At 37.5% G+C, this 25,255-nt stretch overlaps 1 protein-coding gene across 8 annotated transcripts in view; it reads left to right on the top strand.

Moving 5' to 3' along the window:
• The first annotated feature begins 548 nt into the window (after window positions 1–548).
• The window catches only part of neo1a (neogenin 1a), a 173,760-nt gene continuing 149,053 nt past the window's right edge, over window positions 549–25,255 (top strand). For all 8 annotated transcript variants that reach the window (XM_051114569.1, XM_051114565.1, XM_051114564.1 and 5 more), the window contains exon 1: window positions 549–1,001. In XM_051114569.1, the coding sequence (XP_050970526.1) occupies window positions 929–1,001 (73 nt within the window). In that variant the 5' untranslated portion in view covers window positions 549–928. The remainder of the gene's footprint in view (window positions 1,002–25,255) is intronic.

Below are 25,255 nucleotides of genomic sequence, written 5' to 3'. Positions count from 1 at the left end.
CAACATAACTTTGGTTTATAATTAACAAACTTAGAAATACTAATTTTTGACATTGAATGTGTTTGTTTTTCCCCAAAAACTAGCTGGATGCTTTAATGTTTGTTTCACCAGAGATATTGATCAAATAATTAAACATTTGTTCAGTTTATTAAATATTTGTTCAAAAAAACAAGTTTAGTTAGTTAACTATTTTTAAATAAGGTTTTACGTTTTTAAAAATTGTGACCCTGGACCACAAAACCAGTTTTAAGCAGCACTGGTATATTTGTAGCAATAGCCAAAAATACATTATATGGATCAAAATAATAGATTTTTCTTTTATGCCAAAAATCATTATACGGATTTGAATTTTAAAACTTTAAAGGCTTAGATTGTTCAAAGGAGCCTATAAAAATGACTTGTTCAAGATGGCAAAATCGTTTAAAGCCATTCCAGGCTTTTGGGATGGCCACGTGAGATGACTCCTGATCTCTTTGTGATCCAGTTCCGGTCTTCCCAGGTTCCGATCTGAATTCCTGCTGTTCTCTTTCTCTCTCTGTGAGATCAGTGAAAAATATCTCCAACCGTCCGGACTGGCTCTCTCTCTCTCTCTCTCTCTGTGTCTCTCTCTCTCTCTCTTCACCTTTACACATTATGTCTGCACTGACGCCTCGCATTTCGCTCCTCTCCAGCTCGGCGTTGGTGTAATCTCGGAAATATGGATTGACTTTGACTATACTCGGTCGCCTGTTGAAGTTTTAAAGCGCATTTCTCCGGCTGGTCGTGCCTCTCTGCTCAACGAGCTTCATGTTTCCTTCGGCAACTTTCGGAAGTAACTCGTTCCGGATGTGTTCACACTGTTGAACTGATCCGTGCGCGCGATCAGAAGGATTTTAAATACGGATTGTGTTCGAGGCTTTTCACACTTCTTTTATTTGTGTTTAAAGTGATGGCGGAGCGGGGAGCCCGGCTGCTCCTCTCTCTTTTCTGCCTCACGATCACAGTTTCCCATGCTGAAAAAGGTAAGACAGAGATTAAAGAGCATTAGAACTTTCTGTGTTGTGACCCGCCGTCTGTTAGCGTGAAAGTGACAAACGTGTGAAATGTGTGCAAATTTATGTAAGTGCAGGAAGGAGTATGTGTGACTAACATTTAATAACTTGTGCAACTAACACAGAATCGAGGATTTTGTCCAGCTCATCGAACACGGTCTGTTCAGACTGCCTCATAAATCAAAACATATGTGTAATGTCGCTTTGTAATCTTTATATTTGCTCTGGAAAGGCTCATTAATTGCAAAGGTGTGATCTGCATTAACACCTTAACATTTTTCACCTGAAGAAAAAACCTCATTCCTTTATTAAATAATGAGTCACCAAACCGGCCTCATGGAAAAGAAGTAAATTAAATCTCTGTAATTACAGGCTAATAACCTCATGTCTGGGCTTAAAATCAGAGCTTAAAGACTGCTTTTCACGCACTGTTGGAGTGTCACATACCCCTTAGACATGGTCTCTGTAAGAAATTATAGATCTGCATCATATCATGCAAAAAGTGGTTATTTTTTTCTAAAGAAGCCGTAAGTTACACATGGTATTTGTTTTGACTGCGCACTTGAAAGAAAAGAGGAAAATGGTATTTTGAGAAGAACGTCTACCCTGTTTATTTTGGTGGCTGTACAATTCTGGGTTCAAGAGTGAAAGTGAATTACTTTCCTCTGCTTGAAACCAAAAAGAATACATATCTGGGGCAAAAGCAATTCCTTGGATATATAATGGCGTCTTTACACTGAAAAGACAGCACAGATGCTGCATATACCTGAAAAAAGGTGCATTTATACACACTGGTTTATGCTGCATTTACACTGTTCATAATTTTTAAATATTTCTTTGAAATATATTTGGTAAATAGGGCTGATATGAATAATTAAGTATCACAATAGCAAAGTTAAAGATTGCATTTTGTTTACTCAGAGCCAATGCGGCATCAGAGGTGTCTTTAATACAGGGACTGAGCTGGGTCAGAGCTACCATGTTTTATTTTAGCACTGTTTTATGTGCAATTGCATCGCATTCTGGCACAGAACATGGAGCCGGCACAGAGCAGCCTTAGCTCAGCTGTGCAAATATGCCTTTAGATAAGGTGGTTGTGATTTTTGCTTCAGAGCTAAGAAATTGAATCAATCAGTCTTTTGTTAGTTCATTCATAATCTATGTTCAAATTGAATATGAAAAGGCTCACATTTAATTTGTGTGATGAATCACTTAATTCTTTCATTAGTATTGCCAACGTGTTTTCACTAGTTTGGATCCGTGAGCTTGTTTATTGGGATCACGTACGGTGAGAGCAGGCCCTAGTGGAGTTTGCGGCTGGGCTGTCTTGCGTGCGGAGGCTGATGAAAGCTGCTCTGCTGCATGAAAAGCAATGTGCTGTGGTAAAAAATCACAGGCTTTGCTGGAGATCAGTACAAAAGGGAGGAATGGGGGGCTGGGTGGAATGGGCAGACTCTGTCTGGAAAGTAATAAAACCAGGAGATTAAGGGGGGAACAGGGAGTTCCTTTGGGAGTTTTGATTGATTCCAGAGAATTGGACCTACATGCGGAGAGCGAGTTTCAAGTTACTAATTGTGGGGTCCCCTTCCGAAAATATGTGTTTATTTGAAACACGTTTTCTGAGGTCCTGAAGCACACACATGTAAACCAAAAGTGTTTTTTAAAGTTCAGGTGACCTACATCTCACCAATAACTGCATTCCAACTTTTCATTGTGCTGGAAAGGAAATGGGCATGTCTTCATGTGAGAGTTTTTTTTTTTTTTTTGGAAAGTTGTCATTGCATCCTTTTACATCCCATCTTATCTGCATAATCCTGCTGGGAGAGAATTGTGTGCTGATGGCTTCCCTACGGACAATGTAAACATCATGCTAAACTGTATAAACACCCTCACAACCTTGTCTGCAACCACTCAGCGCTGTAAGAGATCTGCTTCAATCGCAAAGGCCTTCATTGCGATTCAATGCACAGACCTAAGCAAGACCTCAACAAAAGGACAGTGTTATTCTAGCAAAGTTTTTCCTCTTCTACATACTAGAACATTTTGAGTGGATCATTAGAAAGCTTTGTGCCTCACAGTTATCACTACATATATTGGTATTTTAGAAATATATATTTTTAACGAAAAAGGAACAATTGTAACACTGTGTTTTTTTTGCTCTTTACTAGAGTTACTTAATTATTCAGTACCATGGCATATATCTAATGGCATCTCTGGACCATGGTACCAGCAGAGTGCTTTTAGTAAAAGCTGTGTTGTTTTTTGCTTGTTTTCAGAATGTGGAAAAATACATTTTTATCATAGATAAATGGATGCCTTTTCTGGCAATATCCCGTCAGTGCAATAGCCTGTCCGTTGTGCATTATAATCATTATCCAAAGTCATCATTACTGTTGCAGCTGCATGTTTTCAGATGTCAGGGAACAAAGAGGATCAATATCACTGTAACAAATTAAGTATTGTCAGCAATTGAATCTCGCTGGAAATAGGGCGTCACAATAAGCTCCAGCTGAGAGATCTAGCCTTCAATGTTCTTTATTAATTTAGATGGACAATGAGCCCTTGGCTAATTGCATAATGTGCAAATGAAGGCTTGATAGTAGCATGTAAATGGATTATGATTGATGGAGTTATGTGTTTATTGCACTAGCGGCAAAAGTGCTGGCAAATAATTTGACCTGATGTTTGTCAACATATAATTTGCGTTTCTTTGTGAGAAAATCAAACCCTTTCATTGGCCTTGTACTAAGTGTGTTTAAAGTATGTTTAGGACAGTGTACGTACTATTTCAAACATGTTATACAGAATGGATTTGCAAGGAATAGAAAGGATGACCTATTACATTTACCAAAACGAAGAGGTTATAACCAGAGCACACTGCATAGGATACTGTGTCCTAGAATGCTGTGCTTTTGACTTGTCTGCCTTCTCCTGCTATCTACAAGGATGGTCAATATCATCTCTCCTTGATTTGTCATTAGATCAGACAGCGAAAATGACTCAAAATTGTGTGAACTGGCACATTTTTTGTTTCGATGACTGAGTGGTTTATACATGCCACGTAGTGAGATCATATGGCAATGATTTAGCATACTACAGTTTTAAATGTTCAGTGCTACATGCTGTTTGAATTATTATTTAAAAAAAATGGTACAGTATATTCTGCACAGTATATAGTAAGTGGTACATAGGCTCAAATATTCCATTCCAAGCTTGCCTTTACTAGGCTGTGTCAGGAAGCCTTAACATCACATAGACTGTTCACCAGCATTTCTTTTTTAGTGGTCTCCAAATTGAGGTATGAATGGTTAAAGCTACTTGTGAAAATTTGAGTCCAATTATTGAGATGGTGAGCTTCCGCTGTATAAGATTATTGGAAAGATTTCTGACGATCCAAGCCAGCCCAGCTCAATTCTGTGCCATTACCATCAGTAGTGTATCATTATGTTACTGAGTGCACTATTTTAGTGTAGCGTTTGAGAAAATGACCAGTCTACGCAAATACACACGAGGTAGTGTATGGCTTTTTGTTGTTGTTGAAGGAATTCCGATGGAATGGTCATGCTTACGGAATGTTTGGTGGTCAACACCCTCATTTGGGATCTGAGTGGTTGCAGTTCCCAGTGGATCTCTCTTTGCGGGTGAATTCTTGCCGCCGTGTCTCTTGCCAGCCTCAGCAGCTGGAGAAGATTATGATGCATGTGTGATATAAATGCTTGTACTTGGTGAAGTGAAGCAAAATCCAGCTAGTGGTTCTGATAAGCCTTTTGCAGTGTCTTCCACTTGGTATGATTGTGTTCACCCTTGCGAATCCAGAATTAGGCTAATATTAAACTCTATTTGAATAGCTCAGATTATGAGTAGCTTTACAGTATCTATCGCTCTTACACAGAATTACAGATTTGAACAAACCTCTCAGAATATAGCTTGTTCTGCATTAGTTGTTTTGCAGATGCAATCCATATCCAATGCAATAATCTAGTCTTGGTTTTGGATATATTGGCTTACATTAAATATTTAACTGTAGAACTCATTCCCCCTGTTTTTACAATAATTATTTGCGTCGTCTAGAATTTTACATTACACAAGTACATCACTTAAAGGGTTAGATCACCCAAAAAACAGCGGCTCCTGCGTCAGCAGCACCACATGCGTAGTGGTATTCTCGTGAATGCATGTCGGAGACTAACACGGAAGAGGAAAATTAAATTAAAGCTGCTATTTTGGTTTTCTTTACGCACAAAATGTATTCTTGTAAATTCATAAAACTAATGTTGAAACACTGATGTCACCTGCACTATTTCTAACAATGTTCTTACTACCTTTCTGGGCCTTGAACGTGGTAATTGTAGGGTTAGAAAGCTTTTGGATTTCATCAAAAATATCTTAATCTGTGTTCTGAAGATGAACAAAGGTCTTGGAACATCATGACGGTGAGTAATTCATTTTTCAATTGACTAGCCCTTTAACTTAAACCTGAGAATGAGTCAAACAGCCAAAACACATAAAATACTTTTTGTTTTTAGTTGAAAACAGTGTTACATAAACGCCCCCTTATAGAGACTTTATAGTGAACCATTAAGCGACCCAGAACACTCAAGTAACCATTAAGCATCACTCTGGTGGCAAATTTTGCATAAGCAAATACAGCTCAGTTTTCTTTAGAAAATATGAAAGATGATTCTGTATTGTATGTGGGATTTCTCCACAACTTCCGGAGTTCTGTTCTGCACAGTTCTGTTCTGCATATTTCACAGTCGGCACCATACCAATGATCCCAAACGCTGAACTAGAACAAATATCAGCACTCAGTTGCGGGAAACCATTTTTCCATGTGCAAGACCGATCTGTTCATTGCTCAGTCCAAATAAAACCCATTTATTGCTGACCCAGTTAGTTTGGAATGTTTAGATTTTGTTCTTCTTTCCGACAGTGCCTGGGCAGCTTGGCTGCTCACAGTCACTACCATATTAATTAGTATTGTTCTCTCTCCGTCTTCCTGTGCTGGTAGTTGAGCTGTCATGAAATGGGGTCTGTTTTCTTTATGGCCTGTTTTGTAGTATTTCACTTAATCACGAAAATCTGAAAGGACCAGTCATTACAGTCTCCACACACCTGCTGAATTTGCTGACATGCGAACTTGTGCTGTATTTCCCTTCATTCGGTTCCCGGTTCTCGGTTCTCAGCGGTAAATGTTATATGTGAGTAACGACAGCATGAACTGATATCTGTGCCAAGCGTTCCGGCGGACTAAGCTGTGAAATCACTGAAGGTGATTGAAGCACCCTGTTGTAGTTGCACATTGCTTGAACGCTGATGACGGGCACTGCGGGGGCCCTTCCCTCACGGCTCTGTAAAAAGGCCTCAGTGTGGCAGAGAGCTGTAGTCTGTAGATGCATCGCTTAAGATGGATTGTGAATGGGCTCAGTATCAGTGCCAGTCTGCCTGAACTCAGCTTGTTGCTCTTGGCAGCACAAGACATGCTTAAGATCTTCTCGCCGCGCCATCCTGAGGTTGGCTTTTGGTTTATCGCAAAGGTCCGGAAAGGGCTTGTCATACCTGCCTGCTCCAAAAGCAAACACTCCTTCCTTTACTTAACCAAGGAAGTGTGAAAAACGGAACGCTGGGGACTCGCAGTTTAAACAGTGCAGTATTTGCTCATTTTTTTTCTTATGTAAATTAGTAACCTGTATTTTCCAGGTGTCAATAATCATTAAAGGTATAGTTCAACTGAAAATCACAGTTTTAATATAAGTTACTTAAAATTATGACGGTGGTTGAAAATCCATATATCTTTTTTGGTTCTGCAAGATACGAAGTTGGTTTATTGTTGGTTTCTTTATTTGTGACCCCCACAAAACCAGTCTTAATTAGCACAGGTATATTTGTAGCAATACGGGTCAATACAATATGGGTCAAAGTTATCGATTTTTCTTTTATGCCAAAAATTATTAGGATATTAAGTGAAGATCATGTTCCATGAAGACATTTAGTAAATGTCCTACTGTAAATATATCAAAACTTAATTTCTGATCAGTAATATGCAATGCTAAAAACTTCATTTGGACAGCTTTAAAGGCGATTTTCTCAATATTTTGAATTTTTTTTTTTTTGCACCCTTGGATTCCAGATTTTCAAATAGTTGTATCTTGGCCAAATATTGTTATCCTATCCTAACAAACCATACATCAATGGATTATTTATTTTTTTCTATTTATTTACTTTCAGACAATGTATAGATTTCATAAAATGACTTGTTTTATGGTCCAGGGTCACATTTAATATTACAATGAATGTGAACTGGAACTTTTAAGCTTTAAAAAAAGAACAAGATTTTTAGTGAATGTTGACTAAAGTTCAATTGGTTTCTCACTCAAAGCTATTATTTGTCTTCAGAAGACTTGGAATATAGAGAAAAAGTTGTATGGACCACTTTTATGGCAGTTTCTTTTGTGTTCATTTTGAAGCTTGCAAGCTTCTGTCTCCATTTGTTGTAATTAAAATGAGAAGAGCAAATAAAACAAGCTTCATATTTTCTCCTTTCTTGTTCTATGGAAAATATATCATACATTCATGAACAACATGAGAGGACATAAATGGTGGAATATTCTCAGAATATTTATTTGACAAATAAATAAGAAATGGCTTCTTAAGATGCTTTTCTGAACATATGTGTTATATTGCATGTTAATTTTGTATTTCATAATGGAAATGATTACAGAATCTCTGTTTACATTAGCCTAGGTTACATCATATGCTGTGAATACCGTATCTTGACTGAAATGAGTCTCTGAAAGGTCTGCTTTTGTGATTGTAAGATCTGCTCTTTATAAATCCTGAAACTTACGAGATAACAGATGTCAGAGAGCCTGGCAGAGCTGTGCATTACTGACCTTTTTATGGTGTTTCACATCCTGCCCAAAGTAATGTAGATTTGTACATTTTCTGGGCATTGTTATGGTGTAAGACAGTTTGGGTGATTTCTAGGGTTGCATTTATAACTTGTAGATGGTCTTGCAGCTGCAGTGCTTGCAAGATGAGATATGAAGAATTTCCTCCCAATGTTTAGGAGCAGCGGGAATGATGGAAACCAGCTGCTCTGGGTCCCTGACCTCAAGAATTGGCCTCTGACCCTATGATGGATAAATGCAGCTAGAGAAAAAACAGCCAGGAGAAGAAGATAAAGCCAGAAAAGCACCTGCAGAGTGGGCCTGACATTCCAGCACTGGACCCATGGACACGTGTCACATGATCCCACTGAGTGTGTTCGTGTGGGAGGAGGCATCATTAGAGGGAGGCCAGCTGTTACCATATATGCCTAATGAGCTGTTTTATGGAAATAAAAACCTGATGAAAAGGCATATTTGACAGACTACCTGTGGAATAAGTATGCCTATGTGGAGTCACAGAAAGCTTCACAGTTTTCCAGAAAACGGTTATTTCACAACAGTTTCATCCGATGTTAAATGTTCTGTCTCTTTGAATTACACAATCGTTCTGTCAAATGATTTCCCTGAAATAATGTAATTTTTTCCCTTTATCCAACTTTTTATTAGTGATTCAGAAGTTTGAAAATTCTAAAGCACTAAGCGCACAGCTACTATTAAGAGTTTCTGAGCAGTTTAACACGTTTTACCTTTGAAAATCATTCTGCTGAATTCTTTATGCAGATTGCACTTGGGCCTCGAAATAAGTAATCGCTAATACAGATCTATGCAAATGTGCCTCTTTTCATTTAGGTACACGAAAATGAAACAAACTAGTTGGGAGACGATCGACATTTAATATTTGACTTGACTAAAGGAGCCTTTTTTTCCAAAGCAGAGGGAAAACCGTCCTCCGATTCTTTTTATCAGAGATTCACAAATCATATTTTTCTGTTTCTGTTGTTCCTCACCTATCAGTAATTGGAGAATTTTGGAAGACATAGTATTCACCCATGATTTTGCAGCAGTGGTATCAGACCCATTATGTTCATCAAATGCAATTACAGGAAGCCACTATTTCGGGATCTTTTTTTACCTACGGTAATTAGACAAAATGCTACTTTTATCTTCCATTTCTCACCTCTAGACATTTACACAATTGCCCCACTTCATTTGAATTAAGCAGAATCATGTGTACAATAACTTGATGATTGGATAATTAGCAGTTGCAATCAGATGATATCGCAGTCATTACCCTTTGCATGTTTTTGGGGGCCCATGTTGAGCTAGAAGATAGTTTCACTGAGGAATTCCTAAAAGATAATAAACCTCTTCACTGAGCTGTGGACTGAACCGACCCAACCCACTTCATAATCTTACTGCTGCTGCCTACATTCCCAGCATGGCTGGGCCAGTAATTCACGGTCAGGGTGGTGTTGCACATTGCTTGCCGAAAAGAGGGGGGTCAGGGGTTCAATTGCTCCCCCTGGGTAAAGCCTTAGATACATAGTGACTGTACAGCTGCCCCACGCTGACTACAGTGGTAATTAATTTCTAATGAGGGTAGAACCACTCGCTTGTGCCAGCCTGCATTGAGCCCACGGGCTCCAGACGTATTCTTCTATGCCCCATTTATTTAAAGAGTGTGTAATATTCTCCAGTAGGTCAAAAGTTCCATTCGGCTTTATGATGCCGACTCTCCTCGTGTAATTTCTCCTAGTAGCTTTTCAGCACTTTTATTTTGATTAGATCGCGATATGGCGATATGAAAAAGATTTGTCTTTTCAGTCTTATGTGAGATTAAATGAAGTTTTTCGCACTTCTGGTTCTAGTTCAATAAACCCCATCCCAGTTCAATTCATTTTTTATATAGTTTCTTTCTTTCTCATTTGATTGCTCTTAGTGGAAGCGCGCCTTCAGCGCATTCAATCGCTTTTAATTAAAGTAGGTGACTTGTGTATTGTGGTTTTGGGTCAGTGCTGAAGCGGCTTGTATTGATAAAATTTCCTGAGAGGAAACTGTTCTGTGAAATACAGGAAGCCATTAGGAAGTCTGGGCCACACATCTATCTGCAGCCAGTAAACAGTGTCCAGCCCCTGGTGTAAGAACTATGGATGAGCTTTAGTGCTCATGAATATAATTTTGTTGTGAAATGAACAACAAAACTAACAGAAAAACAACATTCTGATCTCAGGGATCCAACGCTGCAATAATTGAAGTGTTCTCTCAGGCAAAACTGTTGATGTTTTGTTTTTGAGGCTTGGTTATTTATCTGAAGAAACCATATTAATATGTAGTTGCTAATGTGCTCTAAATAGTTGTTCTTGGGTTATTGTGTTTTTTCTGGTTGTTTTGGATGGTTGCTGGTAGTGATGCGACAACCAAAAATGAAAACAGCAAAGAAAAAAAGCTGTTATGTTCGAAATAGTTTTGGAGGGCCTAAAACATAGTTCGAAAGTTGCTGAAAAACTTTACTACAATTGGTTCGAAGTACATAGGTTTGTTGGTTGTCAGCCAAATTCAATATTTTGGTGTTACTAATTGGTTTCCTATTGGTCGAATGTTTTCTCCTGTTTTTTTTTTTTGCCCAAAAAACGTAAATTATAAGGTCAGTTGTTCTTGTTTCAAGATATTCGGTATCTTTCATGTATGTAGCAAAATTGTTGTGACATAAATGTCAAATTTTAAGCAATAGTAATCCTTAGGATTGGGTACCGTTTGAATTTGACCAATTCCAATTCTGATTCCGATTCTGCTTATCGATTCCAATACTTATCGATTCCCAGTTTTCGATTCTAATGTGGTTAATTCAAACATTTAGATATCAAACACATTTATTCTGTGTCTCTTTTTGCAAAAATATTCATTGCTGTTGAATACCATGAATAAAAATCAGGCGGCTACATAAAAACTAGACTTGATTAAGAGCTTTTTGTGTGCAAAAAAGATCCACATGATTATGAATAAATTAAGACTTTTTTTTTTAATGGAGGTTGTAGTTCTCTCACAATTCTGAAGAAAAAATATTAGACAACTAAACAAAATCTCATGGAATTTATGAATGGATGAATCAAGATTTGCTTGTTTCATTACTGGATGAATCTGTGTTTGTGAACGAATCTCTTGAATAAATTATTCATGCGCACACAGAACCTGATAGGTGGAACTGAATTTTGATTTTACAAAAAGTATCCGATTCCTGAACTTAAGTATCTGATTCTGGAATTTTGGAACTACTTGGAATCTCATCATATTTTCTGACATTTTCTTTACATTTTATCATGGTTTCAAATAATCAGTGGTTATTTGAAATTTGTTGCTATCATTCACCAGCCTTTCATAGCAATCATATCTCTTTTTTTGGACTGATGTTCAGTTTATTCTTTATTCTTTCAATGTTTTAGAGAACCAAGAGTCTGGATCATTTAAGTGTACCAGGAGTGATGATCTAAAGAATGAGATTTACCTAATATAAGCCTTCGTTCATTTCTAATGCTTTGTTGTGCACAAATTGATTTAGGGTCCTTGACGAGCTCTGGAACTCATTCAGGTTGTTGTTATTGAACCCTTGTAACTGAATTACTCAAGGTAAACCTTTCCTAATATAATTTCAAGCTTTGCCGTCCATTTTCATCCGGCGAGTTCTTTCGGCTAATGAACAAGTAAATGTGACCATTAAGGTTGTGCGTTTCTGCTAAATGGCAAACACAAAAAAATGAATGTTGCCTACTTGCGCTTTGGATTTCTTCACCAGAAATGTTATACAGAGCATTGATCACCCATGAAATCACATATCGCCAAACATCACTCCAAAATCTCAGTGGAAAATTGACTAGTAGTTAAGTGGTTATGGAGCTGTGCTGTATTGGGCCCCTGAGAACCTTGGCGATGCCTCGCTATGTCTATCCCGTCGTGCGCTGCTCCTATTTGAATTTCAATCAGCGCTTGATGTGTTGTTATGTGAAGGCATGGGGGATGGAGGTGAGGTGGAATATGTGGCGTGACCGACGGAGACTCATTTGAGGCTCATTTGTGTCCGCTCGCGTCCCAGGGGGCACATGCCGTAAACTGCTAGCCGCTGGGCTGGAGATCTCCAGCTAGCTCATGCTGATCTCAGACTGGAGGTAGTGCAATCAATATCAACCCCCTTCCTACCTCCTTCTCCTTCTCTGTTGTGTGTCACTTCATCATGTGCTGTCACATCTACCACACCTTAGTTTGCTATATTGAATTAAATGTGCTGTGGTAGCAGCATTGCTCCTTTAGCCCATGTCATTCACTCCGCGGGGTTCAAGAGCATAATTGTCTCCTGGACTCCATTAACCAGCCATATGTTTATGGGTATTTACCATAATGTGTGATTGAATTATTCCGCTCGTGACACCGTGTGTTTCTTACAAATGCATCGCATACTGGGAAATGCTAATTCTGCAGTTTCTCTACCTTTCCATATGGCGCTGAATCTCTTCGGTCTCTGAGGTGATACCAAATGAGCAGTTTTTGAAATGAGATTGTAGCCGACAGTGTGAAAAAGACATTTATGGAGGACGAAAAGGACAAAGCTTGTACGATGAACAACAAATAATTCATGTTATTCAGGTAGTAGCTTCACCGAAAGCCACATTTGATCCATTTCCCCTTGCAGCCGACTTGCATTAATAATGGATGCTAGTTTCTCCCCCATCTGAGTCCTGCAGGGCACAAATTCCCCCTCCCAGCCCCCCACATTGCTCCGCTGTGGTTCCCATCATTGACTATCCCGGTTAGGTTCAGGGCTGAGCTTATACATCATATCGCACTCTGACTTACTCCTATTGTTGGTTTAGCCAAGTGCATCAGGAGGTGTCTGCTTTGTTGTGTTACAAAGCCAACTGCCACGAGATGACGTTTTAATAGAAATGCTGCTCTCTTTTGTTGAGGTCACATCGGACAATGCTTCAGATACTTTCATGCTGTGCTCAAGGAGCCATGTGGGTTTTTTTTATCCTTCTCTTTTAGCAGTGGCACAATGCGGAGGGGTCAGGGGCCGCATGAGCGCTGGAGATTTATGGCTAGTTTAGAGTTGAAGAGGAGAGCTGCGAGACATGCCAAGTGTATGATGTAAGAAACTGGCCAGGCTTACTCCCACTGCCACAGCGAATGAAGAAAGTGATGAATCAATGAGGGAAATTAAAGCATGCCTCATGGTGATCTGATTCAGAACTCTAAATCCGGGGGGGGGAAACTAGGTCATACAAGTTGAAGAGGATCAGGCTGGTATTTGGAATATGATCGCTGGTTTGTTGCATGTCTGAGATGGTCTGTCAGACCTAACCAGCTTAAAGGAATGTTCTGGATTCAGTACAAGACAAGTTTATACAATAGTATTTGTGGCTTAATGCTGATTAACACAAAATATTTTGGTTTGTTCAATGTTTTCTTTGAAAAAAGCAAAAAAATCAAGGTTGCGGTAAAGTAGGGCTGGGCGATACGGCAAAAAATGTAAAATCTCGATTTTTTTTTTACACCTTTTAACTAGTCAACTTGAAAATGTAACTACAACATGATTCAAGTAACTTGTTCTTTATTAACCCTCTAGTTAAAGAAAATTCTATTCCAAGTGTACCACACATGAAGTGGCATGATGTAAATGTTAAACAAATAACTTGTTAAATATGTTTGCCGAAAAGATGCATGAACAACAACTAAATATTGTACAGACTTGTGTTATACATATTATATGTTCAGAAATAATACGAAGAAAATGCTTTAAAAAACCCTCAAAAGTCAAGGTAATTCACATTCAGAATGACCGAAGGTATAACACCAGTCGACTCTTATTATTAAAGACAATGAACAGCAGCTTTCAGCCTGTCGCCATTATGCAAACATGAAATATCAGACATACAGTAGTAGTTCTTCACAGGCTTTTTATTCGATTGCGCTGCATTTTCATTGTTTTTCTATGTAAACATGGACGCATTTGACTGTTGCACTCGTCTCATGCATGAAACGGAATTCTAAAAATGCTGCGCTCAAGTTAAAAGAACTTCACCTCCAATCTTCTGGCCTTTTGTCCTATTCCGCTGCCCGCATCCAATCTTTATCAACACAAAAGTGCATGAGATTAATAAATCATTAATTTCCTTTTTAATAAACTTTAACAAATATAAGGAACAAATGTTATCAAATTAAACTGTTGTACAATTGTACAGCCTTGTATGGTTTATGATGTTGCTTTTCATGGCAGTAAAGAAAAAATTTAATTTGCAGAGGTTGGACGAAGAAACTGAAACACCTGGTTTTAGACCACAATTAGTATTGGGCCTCCTTTTGCGGCCAATACAGCATAATTTCATTTTGGGAATGACACAAAAATCCAGCACAGTAGCCATAGGGATTCTCCTCTTGCAAAACAGTGGCCAGGTCACTATATGATGCTGGTGTAAGAAAACGTTTCCTGACTCGCTCCTCCAAACCACCCCAAAGTGGCTCAGTAATATTCAGATCTGGTGACTGTGCAGTCTTGCTGTGCAGATATAGCCATGAAACCTCCAACACTGTATTGGCCAGTGTTTCAGTTTCATTGTCCAATCCCTGTATCTTTACACAAAGTAGTAAGATGATTTTTTTTTTTTTTTACACATTAAAATAATTTCTTGCATCTGTTCAGCTGGAATTGTGAGTATTTTACCATTTACAGCTCCATTCTTTATTGAATTTGTCTAAATTAAGCTAAATAATAAAACTATTATCTTCTGAAGAGCTGTTTTACAGTTGAATTTGTTTGCTAATTGATTCATTTCATGCCATTAACACCGTTTCCTGTTTATTAATGTGAAGCTGCTTTGAAACACTACGCAATGAAGTTCTGTATAAATAAACGACTAGTTGAAACTAGGACTTTCAGGTGATAGTTCTGCTGATCAACCATCTAGACCGGTTTGGACCAGCTAATGGCTATAAATGAAAACCTCTGACTTCAGCTAGATTGTTCAGTAGTGAGGAACCACCTTCTCAATCTAATAACACATCCGTCTCACTTTATCACATACTAGCATTACCCATAAACCTCAGAAGCTCTGCTGCCACTGAAATGAGAGCTGTGAGATGTGTGTGAGGATATGCTGAGCGGATTACTGATCCGTTGAGGAGCTAGTCAGTAATATAACACTGTACAGAGGTGTCTGGATTGATCTGGCATAGTTGAATGGGTTTCTAGAGAACATATTTCCACTTTTTTCCATTTTAGGCAGTAGCAGAACCTGAATCATTACGTTAGACCAGTGTTCAGATGTCCATCACACCACCACCATTAACTGGAATTGTTAGAGAAAGAGCTCTTGTGTCTCCAATCCCTCCAGTCTCCCCAAACGCTTTAAAAATCTTCGCCCAAACAGGTGTTTTCCTGCCTGAGTTTCATTCTTTTAGGAGCTTATTAACTTGATTTTAGAAGTTGTTGTTAGTGAATGCTGACAGTGTTGTTTGGTAATGTGTGTAAACACCACCTGCTTGAACTTTGCAGATGTAAATCATAAAAATGATCTGAACGCTCAGTCTACAAAACAGTTTATTCAATTGATGATTCAGCTGCTCATTGTGTGCCACTAATTGAACTTTTGGTTTTTCAATATGCGGTGAAGCACTTATCCAAGCTTTGTGAATCTCATTTTCTTTCATTTTCTTTCATTTTAAATCTCTCCATTACTTTTCAGTCAAAATTACTTCCAGGGCTTCCAGGGTGTTTGTCGTCCTAAAGGCGATTGCTTCTGTCCATCAGTCTTTCTGTCATCTCATTGATCCTGCAAGTCATGAATATGTAAAAGAGGCTGCTGAAAAGGAGATGGGAGGAGTTATTGATGTTTGACATTGAAAATGTGCTAAAATAGGACTGGAATCATTTTCTCTCTACAGAGATTATGAATACTCTAGAGATTTCACCTCCATTTTGTTCGCTTGCTTAATTCATTATTACTATTGGGAATGTACTGTAGAAGGTCTTTCTGTCCTTTTGACATTGTATGGTTTTAGGGTTGTGGTTGTGTCTGTGAACTCACTTTACCTTAGTGTTATTTTAGTATTAATTATATGCTATTTTAGTATTTGTTAAAGTGTTGAGTTTTAGTTTAGTTTTAGTAGCATGCAGTTGTTTTTAATTAATATGTAAAAGTAATATCCCCTTTTTCAAATCAAGCCATTCTCAGTGTGTCTGTGTGTCTGATTGACACGAGTGTCTTACCTCAGACCTGCCTTAAATCAGCTGTAACAGTCCGACCTCCATTGTTTCGATGCTGGAGCAGGGATGTAAGTTAGACAAGAATATCTCAGATTGAAGTGTTGTTTTGCTGGATGTGATACAAATTAACATAGTGGTCGTCATTTACTCCCAACATCTGAGCCGCTGAAGATGCAGTGGATTACGTTTGTTTGTGAATGGAATGCGCCTCCCGATCTACATATATCTGTCTATGTTTGTGCGAATCATTCGTGATCCAGCTTCACTTACAGCAGAAGTGATTATAAGGGTTTTTTTATGAATCTTTGCGATCACCTGTCCTAATAACGTGCTAGTTAGCAAGTTTATCGGCTAAATGCAGCTAAAGTAAACAGGCTCGTCACTCCACAGAGAGAAGAGAGGGGCGGGGCGAGCAGAGCTCATTAACATTTAAAGCAGCCTTGACCAGAACAGGATGATTTTTGCAGTGCTGATTTTGGCAAGGTAAAAAGTGTGTTGTTTTACACTACCATTGAGAATTTTTAACCAAAGTATATTGTAGACTTTTCATTAAGACCCTAAAGAATCATATCAACTTGTGGAAAATGGGCATCTTTAATAATTGATTTGAAAAAAAGTTTAAAAAGGTAAAAAATATATTTATTGTCTGAAGTAAAAAAAAAAATTAAGGATGATGTATTCTTATATTCTCACCAAAAAAAGAACAAATATTTGAAAAAAAGTTTGTCATCAAAAAAACAAACAAAAAAAACTCTACTCTCTACTCTAGGATGGGATTTCTAACCTGTATTTTTTAGTGATAGAAAGATTTTATACCTAATCAAAAGTTTGTGTTCTAATTCCTAACCATAAGCAATAACTATAGTACAATAGTAAACACACTTCATCTGTAAAGCAGATGTGAAAGCAGAGGGTGAAGGCAAGTGAAAACTTCTGATACATTGAGACCAGGCCTGCAGCAACAAAACTAAGAACTATAATTTTTTCTTAATTATGATTGCACTTACCGTTAACACTGGTAAGCCTCAAAAGCTACTCAAAGAAATCACACCAATCACGTTTAGAGAAGTATGTGTGTGGAGCACCATTCATAGCAGTGTTATTTGCCAATTGCCATGAAATATGCTAATTGCTTCTGTACAACTGCTGTAAAAGCAAATATTTCAGCTGCACCACAGACGTGAATGTTTTTCATGAGTGGCTGGCGTAAGCGGGGTTATAAGTTATTATGAGCGATGTGCATGAATAGTGCATGAATAATGATTGTATGCTGGATATCAGATGTCTAAATCTGTGTCTGCTGGAAAAAAATGATCATGTTATGAGATGGTGTCATAAAAGACAAGGCACACATTATTATATTATTTCTCAGATATGAGCGTTTCTTCACCCAGGGGTAAAAGTGTGTTTTGAGGTTTTTGTTTTGATGCATCACGCCTGGAACAAAAATCTGATTCTGATCACAAATGACTTGAGAACGAAATGGAAAGTGACATATTTCAGCCACTGCTGTGTGCTGAATAAATTTCTGCCTAAATTTAGTTGTACTGAGACCCATTTTCTCCGGTTACTGCCTAGTGATCAAGAAAACAGCCAAAATGTTCAAGTTGTTTAAAGAGGGAATTCAGTCATGTAAGCTCGCATTCACACAGCACATAAATGTTCAAAGGAGAATCAAATGAGCCTTATTTTGAGATGATTTCTATTTCTCATTGTGTGTTGGTGTTGGTCAGTGGCTTGGCATCGTTTTTCCTTTTCCAGCAGACTTTTAGCAAGCATGGATGGTTTTTAAAGGGATTGCAAGGGTAAATTATAATCTTTATGCTCTTTAATTAAACGTACCCTGTGTGGTCTTGGATATTTTTATATGTTGAGTTTGAACATTCTCAATCTGTTTAATTTAGACTGACACCTCCCACACTGAGAGTTTGGAAACGTGGGGATAATGTGGATGTTATGCTCAGCTATGGAAAAAAAAAGACCATGGAAAGAAACCACAAGATTTATAACTGTGGCAAGTGCACAATCCAAGAATTCATTTCAAACGATGACTGTGTGGAACTTGATACAAGGTGTCCACTGGTATTACATGTGTTAAAATGTACTTTTTAAAAATAAATAATTTAATGTAAGTTTTTATATATATATATATATATATATATATACACACACACACACACACTATAATGACCTTTTTTATGTTTTTGAAGGAGTCTCTTGTGCTATTTAATCAAAAATACAGAACTTTACTTCCAGAACAACAATTTACGAATAATTTACACACCCCCTTGTCATCCAAGATGTTCATGCCTTTCTGTCTTCAGTCGTGAAGAAATTATGGTTTTTGAGGAAAGCATTTCAGGATTTTTCTCCATATAATGAACTTCACTGGTGCCCCGATTTTGAACTTCTGAAATGTAATTTAAATGCAGCTTCAAAGGGCTCTAAACGATCCCAGCTGAGGAAGATCTTATCTAGCGAAACGGTCAGTCATTATTTTTTTCTTTTTAAGCACAAAAGCTCACGTAGCACTAGCTCTGGGATGCATGTCCACAACACTACTATAGACCCAGTGTTTACAAAGCAAACGTGCAAAGACTAAGGAAGTGCAAGTCAAACACTGTTTACAAACAAAAAGGTATAATGTCGAACGATTCTGAAGTTGTTGGAGAAAATGAGATGGAGTTTTTCACCATACTCTACCTTTTTGAGCCAGAGTACACAGACGGGGCACCAATGAAGTCCATCATATGGAGAAAAAACCTGAAATGTTTTCCTCAAAAACCATAATTTCTTTACGACTGAAGATAGAAAGACATGAACATCTTGGATGACAAGGGGGTGAGTAAATTATTTGTAAATTGCTGATTTGGAAGTGGAGTTCTCCTTTAAGCAGCAAAAACTGTTGTCAACACTGATCATGTTTAAGAATTTTTTCTTAAGTTCAGATCAGCATATTGGAATGATTTCTGAAGGATCATGTGACACGGAAGACTGTTGAAAATTCGGCTGTGCCATCACAGCAATAAATTACATTTTTGGGTATACATTTTATGGGTCAAAATCATACATTTTTCTTTTATGCCAAAAATCATCAGAATATTAAGATCATGTTCCATGAAGATATTTTGTAAATTTCCTACCATAAATATATCAAAATGTAATTTTTGATTAGTAATATGCTTAAAACTTCATTTGGACAAATTTAAAGGCGATTTTCTCAATATTTAGATTTTAGCCAGGCTCAGATTCCAGATTTTCAAATTGCTTTTTTATTCAGTTTTCAGTTGAACTGACATTTAATGACTAGTTTTGTGGTCCAGGGTCACAAATAGAAACAGTTCTTTTAAACTGTAATATTTCACAATATAATTTTTAAGACACACATATGTCAAGACATACAGTATGTCATACTAGTTTAAAACACGAGAGTGAGTAAATGATAACAAAAATTAATTCAACAAAAATTAGTTCTGCAAAAGTGTGACAAATTTAGACATGAATGGTGATTTTTGCTACAGTGCTAGTTGTAGGAAGACAGTCTTTGCTGCCAGTCTGCTCTATTAGGCTGATACATCACTGATTAAATAAACTGTGAAAAAAAACAAGATGAGATGCTGTTGTGCAATGCTGTCCAAGTCAGTCATCTCCTTCGATTTTTATTTATTTATTTTTTTTGTGCAGGCCCAATTATTTGTCCATACTATGCACAACCCATATGTTCATTTTTCTCAATCCATCTTTTTTTCTCTGTGGTGATGAAAACATGTTCCTCCACCTCCCGTGGACTTTTATTAGCATCTTCTCATGCTGCATCCCTCAATCAGTGGCTGGTTTTCTCCCATCAGAGCAGGACGTCTCCTCCCCCTTCACTTTAACTTCCCCTGCCCATGGGACTTCATAAATATCATTTCATCCAGTGGAGCCGCTGACATGGAGCAAAGGGCCGCCATAAATAATTCATCCTTAGTCCTGGCTCCCTGTTTAGGAATTCACACCACAGGATCTTTACTATGCAGGTTTGGAGCAGTTCATGATCCAAAGACCTCTCTCTCTTACTCTGAAAGTGTGTGTGTGTTTAATAGTAGTTCTGTGAAAGTCTCTCTGTGTGTGTATCTCGTCCTCAGGTCCTTTCCAGTATTTTATGTACACCTTTGGTCTTTGTGTAGAAAAGTCTTTTTTTTCCGCCTGCTGTGCTTATTTCTTTTTACTTTGCTTGGTACTGATTATTTTTTTCGTGGCAATATTTTGTCTAAGGCAAAAATGTAAAATAGATTTGATTTGAAATCTCTCGCTGCCTCAAAAGGGTTGTTTCAAAGATTTTCTTTCATTATTTATTCACAATCTCTTAAGTCCTTAAGACTCAAATATTCCCCTAGAAAGTTTTATACTATTAGTCTTGAAAGGCTTTTAGAATATCTTCAACATTAATCTCTTTTATTTGTACCTTTTTTTTTTTTTTTTTTTCACAGAAACACATTTACTGGCACCTTTTCATGAATAGGAGAAGGTTTTCTGTGCTATTGAAGTGGCCTTATTTCTATCTGGAGGAAACTTCATTTCTGTGTGATTTGTTCATTTAAATATTATCATAGTATGAAATTTCAGAGCTATATTAATACACATTGAATGCACAGATAACCTACTACATTTGCTAACATGTACAGTATATAACCAGAATGTGTAATATTGAACCCACAACGCAATGCACTCAACTTGATAATTCATTTTGTAAGGAGTGTGACGACATTTCTCACTGAATACTGCTATTTTGACACAAAATTGGATTAAACATGTAAAATAATTGCATTTATTTAACTAGAAGTCATACAGTGAATTAAACATGCATTGACTGAAGCCATGTGGCGAAAATGTATCATACTGCTGCATTCTGTTCCACATTATTATACCTTGTTGCACAAGTATTCCATTTCAATCATATGTTCAGACCATTTCTGAGTGTATTACTATGGCATTATTGTTAATTATCAATGTTGTTTTCATGTGCTAGTTGTAGGTGCCATTTAGCCGTGAAACCGGAAGAATCAACTGTGCTGAAGCTCAGTGGAATGCTGAGAGGAATTCTGGGTAGGATAACACAGAGCTTAGTGAAGCAGAGGCATGAGTTAGGTCTGCAGAGAGACAAAATAAGACAAAACAGCACTTCTGAACAGCAGTCTATTTTTAACATAAAAGATAATTCAATCATGATTTGCATGATCCCATAAGAGATTTGTTTGAAGTTGTTGTCTCTCTTTGCGAAACACAGAAAGCCTGAAAGCATTTTGAATTGGCTTATAGATGAATGGTTGTTTCTCCTTCTCTCGGCATTGCATAATGCAAGTAAATGCTATTTGAATAGTGTCTTAGCGTGAATGTTTTCTCAGCAGAGACCATGGCTGACATTTCCACACAATGCTGGTACAGAGCTCCATGAGATCTGACAGCAAGGCTTTGCTCCTGAGGCACTGTCGGTTGTCTTTGTACAAATTGGTGTCAGTCTTAGCAGTTTAGTTTGGCCGGTAGACAGAGTCTCTCCGTGAAGAGCATTAGTGGTGCTGACTGCCCTGTGTGGACGGCACTGCTGTTTTCTTCCAGGCTTCGCTGATTTACAGCGGCTTTGTTTCACAGACATACTGTCTTAATCCACTACCAGAGGAGTGCTCTGAGTTAAAGGGATAGTTCCACCAAAAACGATAATTCTGTCATCATTTACTCACCCTCATGTCACTCTAAATCCATATGACTTTTTGTCTTCTGTTGGCCACAAAGGAGATCCTATGCAGAATGCTTACACTGAAAGTGAATGGGGACGAATGATATCAAGTTAAATGGCATAAGAGTCCCATAAAGCGAATCATGCTACTCATGCGCTATATATTCAGTGTTATTTATTTATTTTATTTTTTGTAAAAAAATTTATTTCAGGTTTAATTTTTAGTTATTTTAGCTGAAATAACAAGTCATAGTTATTTTTTTTTATTTTAAATGCAACATTTTATTTTATTGTTGCTGTTTTAGTTTAGTTAACTTGAAATATAGGCAGGGTTATTATAGTTTTCTGAAACTTTACTACAGATTTGTGCGTGAAACTATGGAACCCTGTTTCTGCCACTGAATGAAAATTTAAAAAAGGTAATTGCTACTTTTTATCTCACAGTTTATAAAGTCACAATTGCGACATAAACTCACAATTCTGAGAAAAAAGTCACAATTGCAAGTTTATATCTCACAGTTTTGATTTTGTCTTAGAATTGCAACTTCTTTTCTCAGAATTGCGAGTTCACATTTCACAATTTTGAGAAAAAAAGTCTGAATTGTGAGTCTGCATCATGTAATTCTAAGAAAAGTCGAGATGTCAACTCATAATTGTGAGGAAAAAAGTCAGAATTGTGTGATTAAAAAGTTGCAATTACTTTTTTTATTTTTTATTCAGTGGTGGAAACAGGCTTCTATATGAAACAGACCAAAACGTAAGTCATTATTTACATAAAATTGCAGTTCTGCAGGAATAGCTGTTTTGGAATATAATGAAATTTAAGTTTGTCATGTTCTTCGTGTATTATAAAAGCAAATATTGCAAGCAATTAACCATATGTGCTCCAAAGCTTATTTTATCATGTATGCTAATAGTTTTGACAAGAACTTCCTTTATATAATTTTAAAGTAAAATGTTTGTAGAATTTTGTGACTTGGCTCTTTTTTTCCATGGATCAATGTGTATTTTATGATAATTTGTTTCCTCTTGTAGTTCGGATATAAAGTCTGCGATATCAGACCTCTTTGTGCATGAATAATGGCTGTGTTTATTTCAGCTTTATTTGGCCTGAAATTGTGCCTGAGAGAGTCCATAAAGAGGGCTAAATTGATTTTAAATGATATGTATTGGACAGTTAATTAATACGGCTAATTGACTGTGTGAGGCAACCATCATGCTGTTTGGCTCGGCGCTGTACAGATGCTGCCTCAGGAACTGACGGCCCCACACAGTCATGTTTTTATTGATTGTTTCTCGCACCCTTTGCCCCATAACAGTTGTCCAAGGCCGCAATAAACAATTAGCCTGTATCCGCTCTACTTATAGCCTCAACGCGCACCTTCCAGCCTGTGATTTACACAGGGGAGGATGTTGGCGAACGAAGGCACCCCTCAATCGCTGAATGTCCCCCATCCCACCCCGCTGTGCAGTCGTAGAGGGTGGAGAGACGGGTGTAATCAGTCAGAGCCTCCACTCCCCCCCGTCAGTGACTATCCCACCCATGTATGGAGAATGAAGATAAATGCTGCTGTGGATGGGGATCAGACTGGTCTTTTATGAGCTCCTGGAACTGTGACAGAGATATCTACCCTCCAATACCTCCTCACGGGCCTGACTAACGTCAAATCTCATTACTTATCATAATTTATTACACGGCTCTCTGGATAGGATTCTGACTGGTCAGTTACAGCATTCTGTATTTAAGTATTTTTGAATAATGTCCACTTAAGTCTAACTACCCTCATTTTAAATTAACAGAGTGTTTGTCCATTTTTCATTTAAAAAAATCTTTTTTTCATTTGGTATTGCAAATATATATATATATTTTTTAAATCAAATTATTTGGTAACATTTTAGTTTAAGGACCAATTCACACAATTGACTAGTTGTTTATTTGCATGCATATTACTATGATTCTAGATCTTAGATTGAATTTTCTGCAATTAATTCAGCTTTTCAGTTTAGAATTTCACAATTAATTGCGAAAAATGAAAAATATTGTGGTTTTAAGACATGTCTACACCAAAATAACTGTTCAACATGAAAATTCAGTCCAATTTTCCAAAGCACGATGCAGTGAATGAAGTGACTCTATATATTCTAGATCTCAGATTGTATTTTCTGCAATTAATTCAGCTTTTCAGTTCAGAATTTCACAATTGTGAAAAACGAAAAATATTTTGGTTTAAGATGTTCATGCCAAAATAATTGTTTGACATGAAAATTCAGTCCAATTTTCCAAAGCACGATGCAGTGAATAAAGTGATTCTAGATTTTAGATTTAACTTTCTTAAAATAAACTTTTTCAGTTCAGAATTGGTTTTAAGACATGTCCACGCCAAAATAATTGTTCAACATGAAAATTCAGTCCAATTTCCAAAGCACCATGCAGTGAATAAAGTGATTCTCGATATTCTAGATTTCAGAGTGAATTTTCTGCAATTAATTCAGCTTTTCAGTTCAGAATTTCATAATTAATTGCAAAAAACAAAAAATATTGTGGTTTTAAGACATGTTCATGCCAACATAATTCTTCAGCATGAAAATCCATTCCAATTTTCCAAAGCATGTTGCAGTAAAAGAATATTGTGGTTTTAAGACATGTTCAGGTCGACGGAATTGTTCAATTGTTTAATTTTCCAAATTACGATTCAGTGAATGAAGTGAATCTGTGCTTGCCATTCTAGATCTTAGATTGAGGTCTTTCAGCAATAGTCTCCAGGTTCAGCCTAACAAACTATTACTGTGGTTTTTGTGCTTGGGTGCCGTGTTTTTTTTTGTTTTTTTTTTGGCATTCTCTCTGCTTTTCTCTATAGCTGTTTCTTTTCATTGGTACACAATGCACAGCCTCTTCAGGAAGTGTCTTTGTTGAAGGGATTTTGCCTGGTTGTCAGTATGAATGTAGAATAACAATGTACCTTGAACCTTTGGAAAAAGAAAGTGTGTTGTTTCTATCCATACTCTTTGTGCACTTTGAGAAGATTTGTGTGAATGTGTGTGTGTGTGTGGTTTGAAGGGGGGTGTCAGGCATGCATGAATGTGCACATGATGTTAGAGTGTTTGGACAGAGCTCGTATGCGTTCACTCAGCCTGTAACTCCTCCCCTGCCACCAGCACGCCGTGTCTGGACAATGTCAAATCCACTGCGAATGTTCTTTGTTCCAGTGGCCACCAGATCTGTATTTTGGCCCCTCTGGCGATTCTGATAATGTCTCAATTAATACTTGTCCCACACGGCCTCGGTGTCCTACTCTCGCACTCGCAGTCACACTTCACAGCGGATAGTTACAGTGTTTTACCTTTTTATTCTTGTTCTACAAAATTC

This window comes from Labeo rohita, chromosome 7 (assembly GCF_022985175.1).
Source record: "Labeo rohita strain BAU-BD-2019 chromosome 7, IGBB_LRoh.1.0, whole genome shotgun sequence".
NCBI lineage: Eukaryota > Metazoa > Chordata > Actinopteri > Cypriniformes > Cyprinidae > Labeo > Labeo rohita.
This window is presented reverse-complemented; position numbering and strand designations above follow the sequence as displayed.